Source organism: Misgurnus anguillicaudatus, chromosome 5 (assembly GCF_027580225.2).
Source record: "Misgurnus anguillicaudatus chromosome 5, ASM2758022v2, whole genome shotgun sequence".
In the NCBI taxonomy this organism is placed as follows: Eukaryota; Metazoa; Chordata; class Actinopteri; order Cypriniformes; family Cobitidae; genus Misgurnus; species Misgurnus anguillicaudatus.
In genome coordinates, this window is record NC_073341.2 from 31,382,768 (window position 1) to 31,399,913 (window position 17,146).

Consider the following 17,146-nt stretch of genomic DNA (forward strand, 5'->3'; position numbering starts at 1 on the left):
AACTCTGTGGTAAGCTTGGCTGTCTGTCAGCAACATTTAAAATATATATATATATATATATATATATATATATATATATATTTCTGTTTAAGGTTAGCATATCCTAGGCTGTTATTTATGTGTACAAAGCTTTACATTTTGGATTTTTATTCCCCTAATACATACACCAGTGAGAAATGTTTAAATGCTTGTTATTTATTATTTGTTTAAAGTGGAAATAAAATTCAAATGTGCCAAAGATCTTAAAACTCCTGACTTAAAATGTGAATTTTGCTGATCATCAAGACCTTTGTCTGAACAACTCTGCATCTTTCCAATGTTTTTGAAGCTCAGCTGGTCTCAATTGATCCCCAGGGAACACAAATAATGATTAAAGCAATGTATAGATCGTATTCACCGTAGGTTGGATAATAAATGTAAATGATGCATGATTTATTGACCTAAATATATATTAAATACATGAAAATCATAAGTAGATGCTATCCCTGTTTTAAACAACTGGTCAGAAACATTCAGGGTCTTATATCTTCCCCTATGGTCATCCTTTCTGTGTCCTCCTATGTGTTTGTCTGTCAAATGCGTGGTCAGCTGGCATTGGTCAAACAGGACGTTCTCTGTTTTCCGCAAATTAAGCTGATTGGCTGGACGAAGTGACGCTGTAGTCTCCAGCTGCCATCCAATCAGATGCAGCCATCTGTTCTCAGTCTAGAGGCGAGACTGCGCGAACGATCATCAGGAGCGCACATTGATTTCGGCAGGCATGCGAAGATCCAAACAGAACTAATAAATAGGCGAGCCTTAAATTGCTTATTATAATAAATTACTTTTATATTTTACTTCGTTACCCTTCTAACAAGGGAGTACATTGTGTGCAAAAATGACAACGCTATCATTGCTGTTTATGGCCGTGTCGGTCGCTTTAATAACTGCAGAATCATCTGTTCATTTCCGAGAGCAATTTGAAGACGGTGGTAAGTTTGAAACGGTGTCGTTTAATGTTTGTTTTTTAATATTATTTTTGACTTTCGAGTATGTGATGGAGTCACCTTAGATTTGTTTATCTATGTTATGTTGTTACTGTAAAATTAATAATTATTGTAAGTAATAAAGCAAAATCTACGCTTGATTTAGACACTAGAGAATACATTTAGATGCATGCTAAATACTAAATACTATACTCTAAATACTACATAATAAGTAACGTACAGTCGTTGTAGAATGGTTAAACACTAACCAAACAAGCTTCGTTGATTTTCACATATTTTGTTTATAATTATGCAATATGCATACTGATAATGGTTTTAAATTTTATATTCATATTAAACATTTTTCCTTGTAATCTGTAATCGCAGACACCTGGAGGAGCCGATGGGTGGAATCAAAGCACAAATCCGACTACGGGAAATTTGTGCTCACTGCAGGCAAATTTTATGGCGATGCCGAGAAAGATAAGGGTGAGTGGTGTTTTACCTAATTGTAAAGGGACACCGGTTTGTTTGAATTTGTGGTTTTCTTCTGGTTTGCATGATTTTAACAATGCGCGGGGGTGGAGCTACAGTATGTGACGTCATCGCAATTCTCTTCCGTGCTGTAGGCACGTGACACCATTTGAAATTTGCTGTGTTTTAAAATATTATAAGGCCACGTGTACTGTTAGGACTAGAGGATTACTCTAATCTAGTTTGATCAATCCAACAATAATTATAAAATTAAAAAATATTAGTAACGGTAACAAATTGAGCAATACATCTGACCTCATTTCTTGTTACTCAGATATCTTGTTATATTGCTTGTTATGAATGTACAGGTCTTCAGACAAGTCAGGACGCCCATTTCTACGCCCTGTCATCTCGATTCACGGATTTCAGCAACGAGGACCAGCCCCTTGTCATCCAGTTCAGTGTAAAACATGAGCAGAGCATTGACTGTGGTGGTGGCTACATCAAGCTTTTCCCATCAGATCTGAAACAGGAAGATATGCATGGAGACTCCGTATACAATATTATGTTTGGTGAGTGCTTCAAATATATAGCTATAATATGCATTTACAGTTTGTTTGCATTGGAACAAACAAGATGTTTTTTGAAGACCCAAAGCCTTTATGTTCTATCTCTTCCAGGCCCTGACATTTGTGGCCCTGGCACCAAGAAAGTACATGTCATTTTCAATTACAAGGGCAAAAATCATTTGATCAACAAAGACATCAGATGCAAGGTAATCCTGTTGTTTATTTTTCTCTATAAATCACTGTGACAGACTAAAATCTTGAAATTCTAACTCTAATCTCATATTTAATATAATCCAGGATGATGAATACAGCCATCTGTATACATTAATTGTCAATCCTGACAACACTTATGAAGTCAAGATTGATAATAAGAAGGTGGAGTCTGGATCTCTGGAAGAGGACTGGGACTTCCTGCCAGCCAAAAAGATTAAAGATCCCGAAGCGAAAAAGCCTGAGGATTGGGACGAGAGGGAGAAGATCGACGATCCTGATGATACGAAACCAGAGGTGAGAACAGTGGTCGTGTTTGTAGTCCGAAACCTAGAAAACGTTTCTTTTTTCTCTTGCTTGTTGCAAAACAGGTTAACTGACAACTGTTTAGGATAAATATTAGTGCCCTGTTCAGACTAATGCTATATTTACATGACAACAATGTAGTAAAAACAGAAGTTTTTCCATGGCGTTTTAAAACAAATTTATGTGCAGACAGGCAACAACACTACCAAAAATATACATGCGCATTTTCTACAAAGCGATTAACATAAACAATTAAGGCGGCAGTTTTGTTTAGACGGACAATGAAGTAGGTTTTGTAACCCTTGAGTATAAAATCCCTAAATGTTGGAAACTTTGTTGGAGGATCCAATTTCCTTATCTTGAGCAGCACAAATACAGTCCTGTAGGCTACCATTGTTTTGGTTATTCGCAGACATGCCTATAGAGACAGAGCGCAATGCGTCATAACCTGTAAACCACGCCCATCCGTCTCCGTTGACTTTGTGTTGCGAGAGGCTGCCTCCTTGTCATTTCTGGCTTATAACAAAAAACAAAATGATGCCTAAAAGCTGCTGTGTGGGGGGATGTACAGCTAACAAGTCAAAAAACCCAGAAATAGGTTTTTATGGGCTGTCGACCGCAAAAAACGTGCGTTTAAAGACACAAAAGTGGAAACAGGCAACTTTTCATAGTACTACTATTAGTAGAACTGCGCCCACTAGAGAGAAACGTAGTCGGGGACTCACTTTTTTCTCCCTTAAAGGCTGGGTTTTACGGCTCAACAGCTTATAAAAACGTATTTCTGGGTTTTTTGGCCGGTTAGCTGTACATCTTGTCACACAGCAGCTTTTAGGCATTATTCTGTTTTTTGTTATAAGCCAGTAATGACAAGGAAGCGGCCTCTCGCAATACAAAGTCAATGGAGACAGTTGGATTGTTTTCCTCTGGTGGGCGTGGTTTTCAAATTAGCATAACTGCACTATGTCTCTATAGATTAAATTACCACATGGGCAAAAGAAAAAAGCCAATATGCCATTTAAGAAATGTTCATCTTTTTATTCGTTAAGCGATTTTAATTGTTAAAATTGCCTATTCAAAATCTGAACAAAGTATAATTAAAGGTACACTTCAGATTATTTCTTGATTTAAAGGACCAATGTTTAATTTTAAGCGGCATCTAGTGGTGAAATTGTGAAGTGCAGTCAATGGCTCAAAACGTGTAGTGAAGCTACGGTAGTCACCACAGAACAAAAACGTCATCGTCTAAGACAACATAGTGACCAAATGTGCTCTGTAGAGCAGTTTATCTGTTTGGGGCTACTGTAGAAACATGGTGGGGCGAAATGGCGACTTTTATGTAAGGGGACCCGCAGTGTATGCAAATAAAAACAGCTCATTATGAGATAAGAACAACAATAGAGTTAATTTTGTAAGTTTTTCTTACAGTACTGATAATATAGAGATCCTTCTAAGTTACACAATGCACCTTGAATTTTTTTCTGCTGAATTAAATGAATGAAAAATTAGGACTATGTGAATGACTGGAGTTACTTACTGATTTTTATGCAATTTCCAGCTCTGTTAAACTGCCTGTGTGCTTTTGTAGGGTTGGGACAAACCTGAGAACATCCCTGATCCTGATGCCAAGAAACCCGAGGACTGGGATGATGAGATGGATGGGGAATGGGAGCCACCCATGGTCACCAATCCTGAATACAAGGTACTTTTTCATCCATCAAAATACATACGGCAGAGTTCTTGACCTGTTGTCTTATTTCCAAATTTATTTTTGAATCTTTAAGGGTGAGTGGAAACCCAGACAAATTGACAATCCTGCTTACAAGGGGAAATGGGTACACCCAGAGATTGATAACCCGGAGTACACACCCGACAACGAAATCTATAAGTACAGTAGCTTTGGAGTAATCGGACTGGACCTGTGGCAGGTATATATATGCTTTTTAAACGCGTCTTAAAGGTTTTTTTAGTAAGTGACTTAATAATGTGTTAAACCACTTTGCTTTTATTTTATGACAGGTGAAGTCTGGCACAATTTTTGACAACTTCCTCATTACCAATGACCCAAAGCTGGCAGAAGAGGTTGGCAATGAGACATGGGGTGCCACAAAGGATGCTTTTAAACAACTTATTTATCTTCTAATTTTCTCTAGTGTTTTCATATTCTTAAGTCTGAAAAAAAAGTAATTACAATACGTTTGCTTTCTGTTTTTCCTACATAAGGATGCAGAGAAGAAGATGAAGGAAAGCCAAGAAGAGGAGGAGAGAAAGAAGCGGGAGGAAGAGGAAAAGACCAGAAAGGAGGATGCAAAGGACGAAGAGGAAGATGAGGAAAAGGAGGAGGAGGAAGACGAAGAAGAGGAGGAGGGGGAAGAGGAAGAAGAAGAGGAGGAGGAAGAGGAAACAGACTCTAAACTCAAAGACGAGTTGTAGATTTCAATAAGAACTTATGAAGAAATGTCTCGTACCTTATGATTAATGAGGTATAAGGCAGAGAACTGGACTAATGCTGGACCTTCTCTTCAGTTGGGTGTCAGATGATTCTGACAGATTTTTTCCTTCCTACTACTTCAGATCTATTTATAGAGTAACTTTCATGATTTTCATTTGCATTTGAGCAGGTCCCAAACATTTTCTGTCAGGGAGAATAGGAGCAGCAATTCTCCATCTGTATTGAGACATCTATTAAAACACTTGTGTACAGTGTCAGATATTATCCAGTAGCATCTGTTTTATTTACGCAACTTTGTGACATAAAACTTGAAACATAGCAGTCATCAGACATTACCTCAATAAATATTTTCTTTGTCAGTTTTGTTGACAATTAGGAGCAATTTGGAGGTACTGTAAAGGTAACTTTCTTTTCTAACTTGTCACCATTTTGTTCATTTCTGTTAGAGATTGTTTGTCTTTCATCGAAAGCAGTTTTGCTGCACTGGGTTCAGATATGTATCGGTTATTTCTCATTCACTGCATTTTGGGCTTGGGCTCTGTGTGTGTTTGTGTGTGCATGCGCGCGTGTTGGTTGAAAGCGTTTGTGTTGTGTTATGTCTTAACCCAAACCTCATATTCACAACATTGTTACTCATGTTTTCGTGTCAGTAATCAGGTTTGTTTATTGGCTGTACATTTTCCTGTAAGCACTGGATGGCACAAGCTTTGCTTTAGTCTTGACTTGGTCAGTTAGCAAATGTTACAGTGATAATTCATACCTGGTAATTCAAATGTGATTCACAACTATATTGGGTTGTGTACAATTTGCATATCCAAACAACTGAATATTTGGCGTATCCGTATTCCTGAGCAGCCACAAATACATGTGTGGTTTTTGAGTGTCTGTTTTGGCTACGAAATTATTTAAGCAAAGACTAATTATAATCAGGGCCCAGCTGAACCTGTGGAGCGAGAAATGATTAAAGCTTGTGAGATAAAGAGTTTTACAAGGAAAGGTTTCATCCTATGGCAGACTCTAAACACTTCTTTGTCTCAGAGATTTCACAGCCATTGTGAATATTGCACTGCTGTACTGCTTTCAATTGTGTTTCTCCCAGCAAACTAGATTTTGATCTTTTTTTTAAGATTTTGTACTTTTTGTTTGACAGATGTGTTCCTTGACTTAATGAAATGAAAAGCTCTGGTAAGGAAGATGTCCAATAATAAAACTACAAAAAGAGTCATTTATATCTTGGCTGCACTTTTTCAATCCATTTCTTCAGGACACTTTTATAAAAATGAGTAAACGGGGTAGATTCACGTAGAAATTCTCAGAGGGTTCCCAATATTTGGGGAGATATCACCTATGCTCTTACAGGTATTAGCCCAGACCCATTATTAACATTGAATAAATATGATGAAAGTTTAGTATCTGCATGTTCACTTTTGAAACTGTTCAATTACATTTTATCAACCTTGTTAATGTACATGTATAGCATGCAACCTTTCCATTAACTCTTCTCAAATATGACAAAGCTTAGTTCCTTGAAGAAATGTATTTTCCATTGGAAAATACTATATAAGCATGCTTCTATTTGTTTTAAGCCATATATATTGTCCTGTCTAAATTTAACTAGTCATTTATTTACAGCCTCCTTGTATTGCTCATTGTCAGTTGCTGCCCTGTTGACTACTTGTCATGCATCAGTAAGGGTATCTTGGTATCTTTGGCAACGTTGCTAGCATAGTTAGCCATACTTGTAGTTTCCCTAACTACACCATTATGGGGGCAAAAAGCCTGGATCTTAACTTGACATCAAGGCCTCACGTTTATTTGAAGCACGACAATTTTTCCCCAATGAAATAATCTCGAGTTTGCCCTAACTAGAAAGGTGTTTGTTAAAAAAATATATATATACATTTATTTATTTATAAATATTATTTTAGCTTGAGCTTCGTAAATTGCTGTAATTTGCTTATGACTTGCGAATTTAATGCCGCGTTAACTTCAATAAACCAGGCTTGATGACGTATGCAGCCTGCATATGCGACCTCTGGAGGCTGCAGCCTTTGGATTGAGAAACGGACTTTTTATTTGTTTTACCTTTATGCATGGTTTTTTATTATTTTAAATAATTTTAAATAAATTAATAATTTTTAAATCTTGAGGTTTGTAGTTGGAAAACAATAAGTGATTAATATTTTACAGAAAAAAAAAAACGCATACGGGTACTTTTGAATGACTGTCAATAAACAGTTCGACGATCCCTTGTTGTGTACGGCCTCCTCATCCACTAGGCCTCCAGCGCCGTGTTTTGGGCTCGCTCTTCATTCCACTTTCACTGATAACTCCAGTGCCTGGTTTTGCAGTGTCGCTGTACAGATATCTCCCTCTCCCTTGACTCACAGGCTTCCGATAACTCCAGTGCCGGGTTTTGTATTTCTTTAATCCACTGAGTGAGTAAACCGAGTACTCTAATCCAGTGCCAGGTTTTGTAGCATGCCTATATTGCCATTGCCTATCGCAACGCAAGATGAACTAGTGGGAACAGAAACACTATGGCTGCCAGTCTCTCCCTGACTCAGGTAATGCTCGCTTTTTAGTCAAATAGCACTTTTCAGATCACTTTCTAGCACGTTTCGCCTGTTCATTAAATCCGCTGAACTTTATTTTTGCGGGTTGAAATGGTAAAGGGTCACGCCCTTGTGTCTGATCGCAGCTGTTTAAAGTTGTTTTCAGCCATTTGCTTGAGGAGAGAAAAAGTTTCAGTCTGCTCTTTTAGGGACTTGCATAAGGGCGTAGCTTAGTGCTTCAGTACTGAACTTGGGTGGATTAAAGTGTATGTAATTTGTAGCTCTTGCTTTCTTTTAATCGCCAAAATCGATTGTCAACTTTAATATCATCTTGTCGTTCACAAGTCTTGGCTTTAAACGTGTGAAGGCGCGTGTAAATTGTGTATTGTTAACTAGAAGAAGAACTCGTATGACTATTATTTATTTAATTAAAGATTAAAGCAGCCTTGACTTTCACTGGCGATTGGTTTCGGTTGATTTAAACACTTTTGTAGCAGTAACGTTATTATAAATCAGCAGGAAGTTATTGTGCTGCTTGCTAGCTCGCTTTCAGTTTTTTTGTCTATAAATAAATAGGAACTTCACATTGTTTTCTGCTGATGGGGTGTGTGCTATGCTAGTTCAGTCACTTCGTGTTTTTATCTTGTTTATAGACTTCATTATCATATATTACAGCAACTTTTTTTCTCATGTCCACTGAGTTTGCAAACTAATTAGCCTGTTAGCTAAAGCACATTTGACAGTAACGTTAGCTAACTGGCAAAACTGCCAGTCAACCGCCAAAAAGTATACAATCTAAAATTAAAGAGTTAAAATCTGTCAGGGTCACATCTTAAAGAGCCAGAAATAAAAACAAAGATTTTTCATGTGCATGTTTATGGCACATATTCTTCTTTAAGGATAAAGTCAGACATCATTACATTCATAGAAACACTTACAGCTGTTTTAAGCCCAAATTTTTCACTGGGATTTTTGCATTGATCAGGTTGATGGCCTTGAAGTGTTTCTTTGTATGTCATCTTTTTTACTGCTTGAAGAAAAACACTGTTCTCTAATGGCAAGGATTGAAGTGTTGACCACATGGTTTTTAAAGTGATGAAGAAGGCTTGCTTGCATGAAATATGCATGGCATCCTTTCATTACTGAGAAGACCTTCATGTGTATGATGTGTCTTTGATGTGCTCTGGTTCATACAATTCGTGAAATACCCATTGATCGGTGTGCATATAGCTCATATGAAAAAGCTTTATATTAGCAAAAGATATGGGTTCGATCCTCAGGGAACACACATACTGATAAAATGTATATCTTGAATGCACTGTAAATCGTTTTTGATAAAAGCATCTGCCAAGTGCATAAATGTAATGTAATGATCTATATATGTGAGAAATATAGCACTTTTGTAGTGAAATTCAAGCAGGTTTACTTTTTTCAATGGAATTGTAAAAAATATGAATGGATAAAGCCAAGGATGTAACGCTAAATTTTTTTTTTGCCGATACTGATATTTGATTACTTTGAGAACCGATGACATCTACCACTGAAAGATGTCAATTGTTTTGCTTTTAAGGTTCACTGTAAAAAAATTGCTGTAATTATGCAGCTGGTTGCCAGAAACTTACTGTAGAAGATAAAGATTGAAAATGTTTCATGTTCATTTAACTTTGAACAAACTGTTGCCAGTAAATAACATAAATGTAAAATCTACACAGTAAGTTACTGGCAACTAGTTGCCAGTAATACCCAGTAATACTGTAATTTCTACAGAATTTTTTTACAGTGTTGCAAAAAGTCATGGGTTCAAACCCAGAGAACAAACATACTGTTCAAATATACCTTGTAATGCCATGCAAGTCGCTTTGGATAAAAGCATCTGCTAAATTCATAAATGTAAATGTTTATGCTCTAAAATCCTAGAAAATTCATATCATACAAATTCATATCATACAAATTCATATCGCATCCTTGGTTTTCGCTCTCCCGCTGATTGACGTGTGGGTGTGTTTTTCCGGGGGAAGTGCCCATAAAAAGAAATGATACGTATGGCTTACCCCTGAAACATCAGCTGGACTCGTATTAGAAAAAAACGCTCCGAAATTGTACGAACACTGGCCAAGTGCATTCGGCACAGAAAAACTCTCTAACACATCCAACAGTTTCTTTGACACTTTTCATTTGTTTAGCATGAGGAAACCAACTCTTAAAGTCGCCATGAAACGAAAGTAGCGATTGCCTTATTTTCCCCAGGGTGACGTATATCCCAATGAAACGGCTTTTGAGATGAAATAAGGCAGGGCTGGATTTGAATATGTTCAATTTCATTGTGACTTTAAACTGTGTTAAAGTCAGAAAGCATGAAATACCCTTTAAGTGTACATGTTGTGATTTGGTGAAAGCAATTTGGTAAAAAAAAACTAGGCACTAACCCATCCTTCATGTTTAACCTGGTTTACAGATTAGAGAAGCAGTCATCAGTGACTTTTGTGGTATCGTATATACATTTAAACTACTGATTGTTCACAGCCGCCTTCTTGGGAGGCGTAAATTAACCAAATTGGCTTTTACAGCGCAGAGAGAGAGAGAGAGAGAGAGCACATCATTGATATGATGTAGTCCACAGCGCTCGTGTATTCGAGAGACAACGTAGAACGCATTGAAAGGCGTAACGTCACAACTTTGTGAAAAAAGGAATTGAACTCTGTCTGGACATCTCGTTCCAGCGACTTCGAGTCGATTCTTTCTTTTGATAGCCATAACTTAAGTTACGATTCACTTTCAGCTTTGCAGCTGTTGCAGATTGTTTACATTCACTTACATGATCTTGGACATGACACGCTGCATGAAAGGTTATTTTAGCGATGGCATTTTATATGCTCTTTAAACAATTGGCTGATAGTGGGAACATTTGCTAATATCTGCTGATACAGATTATAGGCCAATATATTGGTGCATCCCTAAAAAAGCTTAATATTACCCTTGCACAGAGTTAGTAAGTGTGTTTTGTTGATGGCATTTTATATTGTATGTTTAATCATGACCTACTAAGCCTTTGCAATAAGTAAACGCAGAATATGCCAGAATAAGTTTTAGGAAATGAGGTGGTGTATGAAAAGACTGAAAGGCCCAACAAGTCGTTTCGTTCTGTTAAAAGCGCAACAAAAACTACTGTTCTTTTCTCGGCAGGGCAAGAAAAGGTTTGGTGGCTGTCTACTAAATATTGTCTGCCAGCATCACATTAGCATGCACCAGTAACCACCTGGCGAGAGAAAAAGTTGTTGTACTACAACCAGAAACCAGCTAAGATCTAACAGAATTTAGTGTTTACAGCAATATGCTCATGCATTATTATACAGACATGTTTGTCGGAGTTTCCTGATGATGGATTGAATGTCGAATAGCTTTTTATTGAGAGGGTGTTTTAAAGTTTGTTCATAATAACACTTGCAACATTCATATATTTGTTTCTTTTATACTTCTCTTTTCACTCGATTTATCCATCTGGTATAGATTAGTCTTTTGAGCATAACTAAAGTCAACAGATTGGGGCGGTTTCCCGGACAGGGTTTAGGTAAATCCAGGACTAGGGCCTAGGCCTTATTTATTTTAGGCCAATTAAGAAGTTTTTTACAAACATAGGGGAGAGCGGGTCACAACTTAACGCTTTTTGGTTTTGGCTCAATCCTTCAAAAAATATTGAGTTTGATTAATTATATTTTTACACAAGCAACACACACATCTCTGCTACAAAGGACCATTTGAAGTTTGTTTCTAGTACTTACCATTCTTGGACAAATACACCAAACGTGATAGAAGTGCAAACGTTATAACTTACCCCATACTAGATGGGATTAATTGTAACAGGCAGGGGGTTAGTTGTAACACTTGCTAAAATTAAGTTTGCAGGAAAAATCAATACTATTTTGTCTATATACGTGAAGTGGATATTGTTTCTGTCTATAATAGACACTCAGGTATCCACACTGTATTTATTCATCCAGCCCTTTTCTAACAATAGTTCAATTATAAATGAATACAAATGTCTAAATATGTGAGAAAAATTATGACAAAACATTTTTTTTATGTGACCCAGTCTGTAATAATCATACTACAGTATAAAAAATCAAATTCTGAGATTATGAGCCTCAAAGTCTGAATTTAGCCATTAATTTCATTATGATTTAAATCTTTGACGTGACCTTATTCAATCAATATTAAAGATATGAACAAAAATAAATGTGACAAACGATTTTTGATAAGACAGACACATTTATTTTGTTGGCAGACAGCAATCATTTGTGTGTAGTCTATTTGAAACAACGGCATGAATTACGCTAACATTAGCGGTTTTCATATCGTAAGTGCTGAGGGGTTAGTTGTAACACAGTGTTACAATTCACCCCGCTGTGTCAAAATATTTTCAAGCCCACCAAAAAAGTTGCCAAGACCTGTAGACATATTTCAAAACGATGCTATGTTTTAGTCAACAAGACACTGATTAAGATGACATAGCATTGGATTTTGATCTTACACACCCAAGTTAGAAACCGAAAAAAACATATTATGAAATTTATTTACTTACATGCCACCAAAACACTCGTTCATTAATAACTCTCTGGAAAAACATTATACATTTCCAATAATTTGCAGGAGATTGTCTTTTTGCAGCGTGAAAAAACAAAATGCTCAACCTTGTGCAACAATGTAAAGAGTCCGTGTTACAACTAACCCCGCGTTAGTTTTTGCCCCGCGCACCCCCCTACCTTACAAAAAACACTACAGATGTGCATCTTGAGACAAAAGAACGTCATCGATATATGTTAAAATTAGTCAGGACAAGGTGTTTTTAAATTAAAGCATCTTAAACATGCATTTCAGTCCGGGACTAGGATAAGCCCTTTCTGGGAAACCACCCCTTAAGGTTTGGCTATCGCAAAGCAAATTTGTTGTAACGCAACTAAATGTGTTTGTGTTGTGTATGTCAGGGAATGGCAAAGCACTGAAGTAATCCTCAAATACTGTGTTCACGACTGCTTTATCTTTTTGCCCAAGCATGACTTTATAATCTGTCATATAACACAACGGTGCGAGTACTTGAACTCATTGTGAGACTGTCTATTACCACATGCCTATTAAACAAACATTGCCAGATGGTTTTAATGCTTTCGAGATGTGACGAATTCTGCCAAGTAATGGACAAATGATGTTTTAGAAAACTGTGACTTGTTTACATCTTTTAAAGACTTTCCTTACTGTGTTCTCTTTCATTCGATTGCAGCTTTCAAGTGGAAATCCTGTCTATGAGAAATACTATCGACAGGTAAGTGTTTAATCAGCTTTATCTGTGTTATTATGTCTCGCTTTGTCATTATATTCAATGCAAGAAAATAAAAACCTCACCGCACTGTCAGTTTGAGCTGAGTGCCTCCCATAAGTGTCGTTCTCTCAGTAAGTGGATGCCTCTATGAATTAGTGATGAATTTTGCCAACCGAACAGGGGAGGATGAGCGAATCTGCCTTTTTTAAACTGACATGTGGTTTAAGCTTCTTGTTGCTGGCCTCTTTTTCCAGGGATGAGCTCCAGTTAAGCATGTGTGCATTGCATTGTTTGTTTTTGGTGTAATTTTACTTGTGTTAAAATACTTTCACATACCCTGGAATAATATGCCATCTATAAATAAGCCAGTAGTTTGATTTTCCCAAAGTGTAAACAGTGTGGCACTAATAAAACATTGCACTATTTGTCTGAGCATTCCGACAATGAAATGAGTTCGAGTTTGTTTGTTTGGACAAGCAATGGAAGATGAGAAGTTTTTGCAGTTCTGGTCGCTGATACTAGTGATGCAGACATTACATGTGGAAACTTAAATCTTCTAATTTGTTTTTGTCTAGAAATTTGCATGCTTGAAGGAAAAGTTAATCAAAATATGAAAAATTGTCTCATAATTTACTTATTCCATGCCAGACAATCCAACATTATAAAGTGCTTTAATGCAGACTCTTTCCTATTTAGGGCAGCCGTGACACAACTTTACATTAGGTGTTGGTCTAATAAATTAGTTAAGGACTTACTTTCTTCAGTTAAAGCCACAATGTGTGGGAAATTGACAAATTAACCATACATGTGTCATATGGTGTTACATAGAAAAATTTAGAATACATTTTTCAAAAATGTAAAGTGAAAACTCTCATGTTGTTTGTAACTCCAACATTAATATAAATCTCTCTCAAGCTATTTGTATATTGTGAGGGTTTTTCCCCAATTTTTTTCGTATGGCACACCATATGACACTAGATTTTTTTGTAATATCCAAAAACCACTTGCATAGTGTGATATATATTTAATGCAGTTGTGTACGCTTATATTATCCCAAAAGTTCCCAAGGATTTGTAAGTCCAGAGAAATTCCTGTTTTAAATAATGGCTTGTGATTTAGTGATTTAAAGGAAAACACCACCATTTTCAATATTTTACTATGTTCTTACCTCAATTTAGACTCATGAATACATCCCTATCTTTTTTCAATGTGTGCACTTAATCTTTGTACAGCGTGTCGTGAATGTGTTAGCATTTAGCCTAGCCCCATTCATTCTTTAGAATCCAAACAGGGATGAATTTAGAAGCCACCAAACACTTCCATGTTTTCCCTATTTAAAGACTATTACATGAGTAAGTATGGTGGCGCATAACAAAACGTGGTGATCTTTGGCGAGCACTTAGTTTTCAGCACTTTGACCTCGGTGCGCAGTAACATCATCACTTCTGTCAATATTACTGCGCCCAAGGCTGAAGTTCTGCAAGCTAAGTGCTCTTCTGCCATACAATATAGTTTTCCTTTTTTATCTGCTTAAAAAATCGCCACGTTTTATTTTGTGCCACCATACTTACTCGTGTAACTACTCATGTAACAGTCTTTAAATAGGGCAAACATGGAAGTGTTTGGTGGCTTTTAAATTCATCCCTGTTTGGATCCTAAGGAATGAATGGGGCTAGGCTAAATGCTAACACATTCACAATGCGCTGTACAAAGATTAAAAGTGCATGTATTGAAAAAAGGTAGGTATGTATTAATTGATCTAAGTTAAGGTAAGAACATATTGAAAACGGTGGTGTTTTTCTTTAATATCCGTGCTATTTACTGAATTTTCTATTGGTATACACATCAAATACTTCTTACATTGGCATTTAAAGGTGCAGTGTGTACATTTTAGCGAAGTATAGTGGTCAGGTTGCGAATTGCAACCAACGGCTCATTCCACTGCTTACCCCTTGCTTTTAAAACGCATAGAGAAGCTACGGTAGCCGCCACCGGAAAAACATATCGTCGGAGACAACTTAGTAAAAAAGTTTGTCCGTTACGGGCTTCTGTAGAAACGTGGCGGCACAAAATGGCGACTTTCATGTAAATGGCGACTTTCTGTGTTTGTAGATAAAACGTCTCATTCTACGGTAATAAAAACATTACGGTTCATTATAAAAAGGTCTTTATACACCCCTGATGATATAGTTTTGTATATTTTTTGCATTTCTGTCAAGAGATCCTTTTAAAAATTACACACTGCACCCTTAATTACAACAACCAGTTTTATTTGTTAGTTGGTTTAAATTAACCGTCAACATGTTGCTTTAAAGAATTGAACTAAGAAATAGTGAAAACAAATAAGCGATGAAACGTTTGTAATGACTGTCTGCATTATTCTTCTACAGGTAGATCCGTCCAGCAGTGGACGTGTAGCAGCTGGTGATGCAGCCTTATTTTTAAAGACGTCTGGCCTTGCCGATCTGGTCCTTGGCAAGGTAAAATCAATTATACAGCATGTCTTCACTACAACAGTGGGGGGGGGGGCATTGAATTGATTGGCATCTACTGGAAATATCAAAATGATCCAAAATAGACAAGAACAGATTTTATTTACTTTCCTGCAGTGTACTCTGTAGTAATTTTTGTGTTGTGTTGAAAACTAGCTAGCTAGTACCTCTTTCTACTGAAACTGCTTAGTTTGCACGTTTCTGTCTTGTGAAACAGGTTGTCCTTAACTAAGCCTATCTTTGTTATTTCGTCCACAGATATGGGATTTGGCAGATTCAGAACGCCAAGGCTCACTTAACAAGCAGGTATTTTTCACTTTAAACTCCTGTTGTTGCCGATTCTGTATTTTAAACAATATTTTTAACCACTTTTGTCCATTCTCAGCAATTTTATGTAGCCCTTCGTTTGGTGGCGTGTGCTCAGAATGGATTGGAAGTGTCTCTCAAAAGCCTCAATGCTGCTGTGCCTCCCCCAAAATGTGTGAGTTAGCCCTTTACTTCCTCTTCCTGTTCACAGCACCAGGAAAACGACAGCACTGTTTCCTCATAAGCCAGGAAGACCTGGGAGTGAATTTCCTTATGACTAAAAACAGCTGAGTCTGAATTATTTTTCGCTTGCATTGCAAAAACAGCTTCATGTGCTTTCTGAGTTAATGTCAGTATTCTGTTTCCTGTCTAGCATGACACTAGCAGTCCTCTTCAGTTTGGACATGTGCCCATTGACTGCCCATGGATAGTTAAGGTCAGATATCACCATCAGATTAGTTAATTGTTAGAAATTGAATCGCTGGCAAATATCTTTGTTAAAACCACTCACAATGTTGACAAATTACTTTTGCACATTCATTTTACAGTTTAATGCACTGTTTGTTTAATTGCTCATTGTGTTGTGTGTGTCATGTAGCCAGAGGAGAAGCTGAAATTTGACGCCATCTTTGACAGCCTCTCCCCGGTGGGTGGCATGCTCACGGGTGATAAGGTCAAACCAGTGCTCCTCAATTCAAAGCTCCCTGTGGACGTTCTTGGCAGGGTAAGATGAGCAGGCTGACAACCATGTTTAGTAGTGAAATGTTTAAGGTTTTATACATGTACATCTTATGCTTCATCATAAAAGTGCACATTTAGGTTTAACCACCAGGCTGCGCCCCAGAGTCACAAAATGAGTGTGTTGGAGCAGTGTTGTGCTCTATCAAAAGAAAAAGATTGTGGTTGCTAAAAATGAACTGAATTAATTAAAGAGTCATTTTGCAGGTATTGGGCAAATTTAATGCATCCACCAAGTGATGAGAGTATAAAGATCAGTCCCAGTAAGCAATAGCCATCATTTCACAATATAGTCTAGGTCAACTATACTTGATATAGTCGGACTGTGAGTATAACCCACTTCAAGACAAAATAAACTTGAATCGGTTAGCTTTTTTGCCTAAATAACTTGCAAGATTTATGATAAAGTTAACAGTGATTGCAAGCTGTTTGGTTTCTATAAAGGTTGTTGTGCATGTTTCTCAATGGTTAGACATTTGTAAAATTTTCACTGACAGACCAAATTTTGCCTTTATTTAGCCTAGACTTCTGGAGCCTCATTCATAATCCTGCGTAGAAACTATCCTATATGTGATCTTACGATACTTTTTCTAAAAGCATGCGTGTGATTCATAGAACGAACGTACATGCGTAAAGAAAACGTGCATATGCCTTAATTTGAGTTGTGAAATCTAAAATCGCAAATGATCTTCAAATTGTGCGCAGCTGAACAGTTTAAAATGTTCACCTTTAAACGATGCCGAATTAATCAGTCCTTACAGAAAAATG

The 17,146-nt window shown here is 37.0% G+C and overlaps 2 protein-coding genes across 3 annotated transcripts in view; both read left to right on the forward strand.

The window, feature by feature from the left end:
• Window positions 1-697: 697 nt before the first annotated feature.
• calr (calreticulin) lies at window positions 698-6,202 on the forward strand. The gene is made up of 9 exons (XM_073868016.1): window positions 698-971; window positions 1,353-1,454; window positions 1,808-2,011; window positions 2,120-2,214; window positions 2,306-2,515; window positions 4,110-4,223; window positions 4,306-4,449; window positions 4,541-4,630; window positions 4,742-6,202. Exons 1-9 carry the CDS (start codon window positions 878-880, stop codon window positions 4,952-4,954), a joined length of 1,266 nt encoding a protein of 421 aa, XP_073724117.1. The 5' UTR covers window positions 698-877; the 3' UTR covers window positions 4,955-6,202.
• A 1,182-nt stretch (window positions 6,203-7,384) lies between these two features.
• The window catches only part of eps15 (epidermal growth factor receptor pathway substrate 15), a 39,473-nt gene continuing 29,711 nt past the window's right edge, over window positions 7,385-17,146 (forward strand). For both annotated transcript variants that reach the window (XM_073868017.1, XM_073868018.1), the window contains exons 1-7: window positions 7,385-7,540; window positions 12,804-12,845; window positions 15,233-15,322; window positions 15,593-15,640; window positions 15,720-15,815; window positions 16,014-16,076; window positions 16,239-16,364. In XM_073868017.1, coding sequence (XP_073724118.1) covers window positions 7,514-7,540; window positions 12,804-12,845; window positions 15,233-15,322; window positions 15,593-15,640; window positions 15,720-15,815; window positions 16,014-16,076; window positions 16,239-16,364 — 492 coding nt within the window. In that variant the 5' untranslated portion in view covers window positions 7,385-7,513. The remainder of the gene's footprint in view (window positions 7,541-12,803; window positions 12,846-15,232; window positions 15,323-15,592; window positions 15,641-15,719; window positions 15,816-16,013; window positions 16,077-16,238; window positions 16,365-17,146) is intronic.

What these genes read in the sequence shown, in the direction of transcription:
- calr (XM_073868016.1), top strand. Translation starts at nt 878, where the DNA reads ATGACAACGCTATCATTGCTGTTTATGGCCGTGTCGGTCGCTTTAATA. An exon ending in CTGATGATACGAAACCAGAG is followed by an intron (nt 2,516 to 4,109) that starts GTGAGAACAGTG and finishes GTGCTTTTGTAG; the next exon opens with GGTTGGGACAAACCTGAGAA. An exon ending in TCACCAATCCTGAATACAAG is followed by an intron (nt 4,224 to 4,305) that starts GTACTTTTTCAT and finishes TGAATCTTTAAG; the next exon opens with GGTGAGTGGAAACCCAGACA.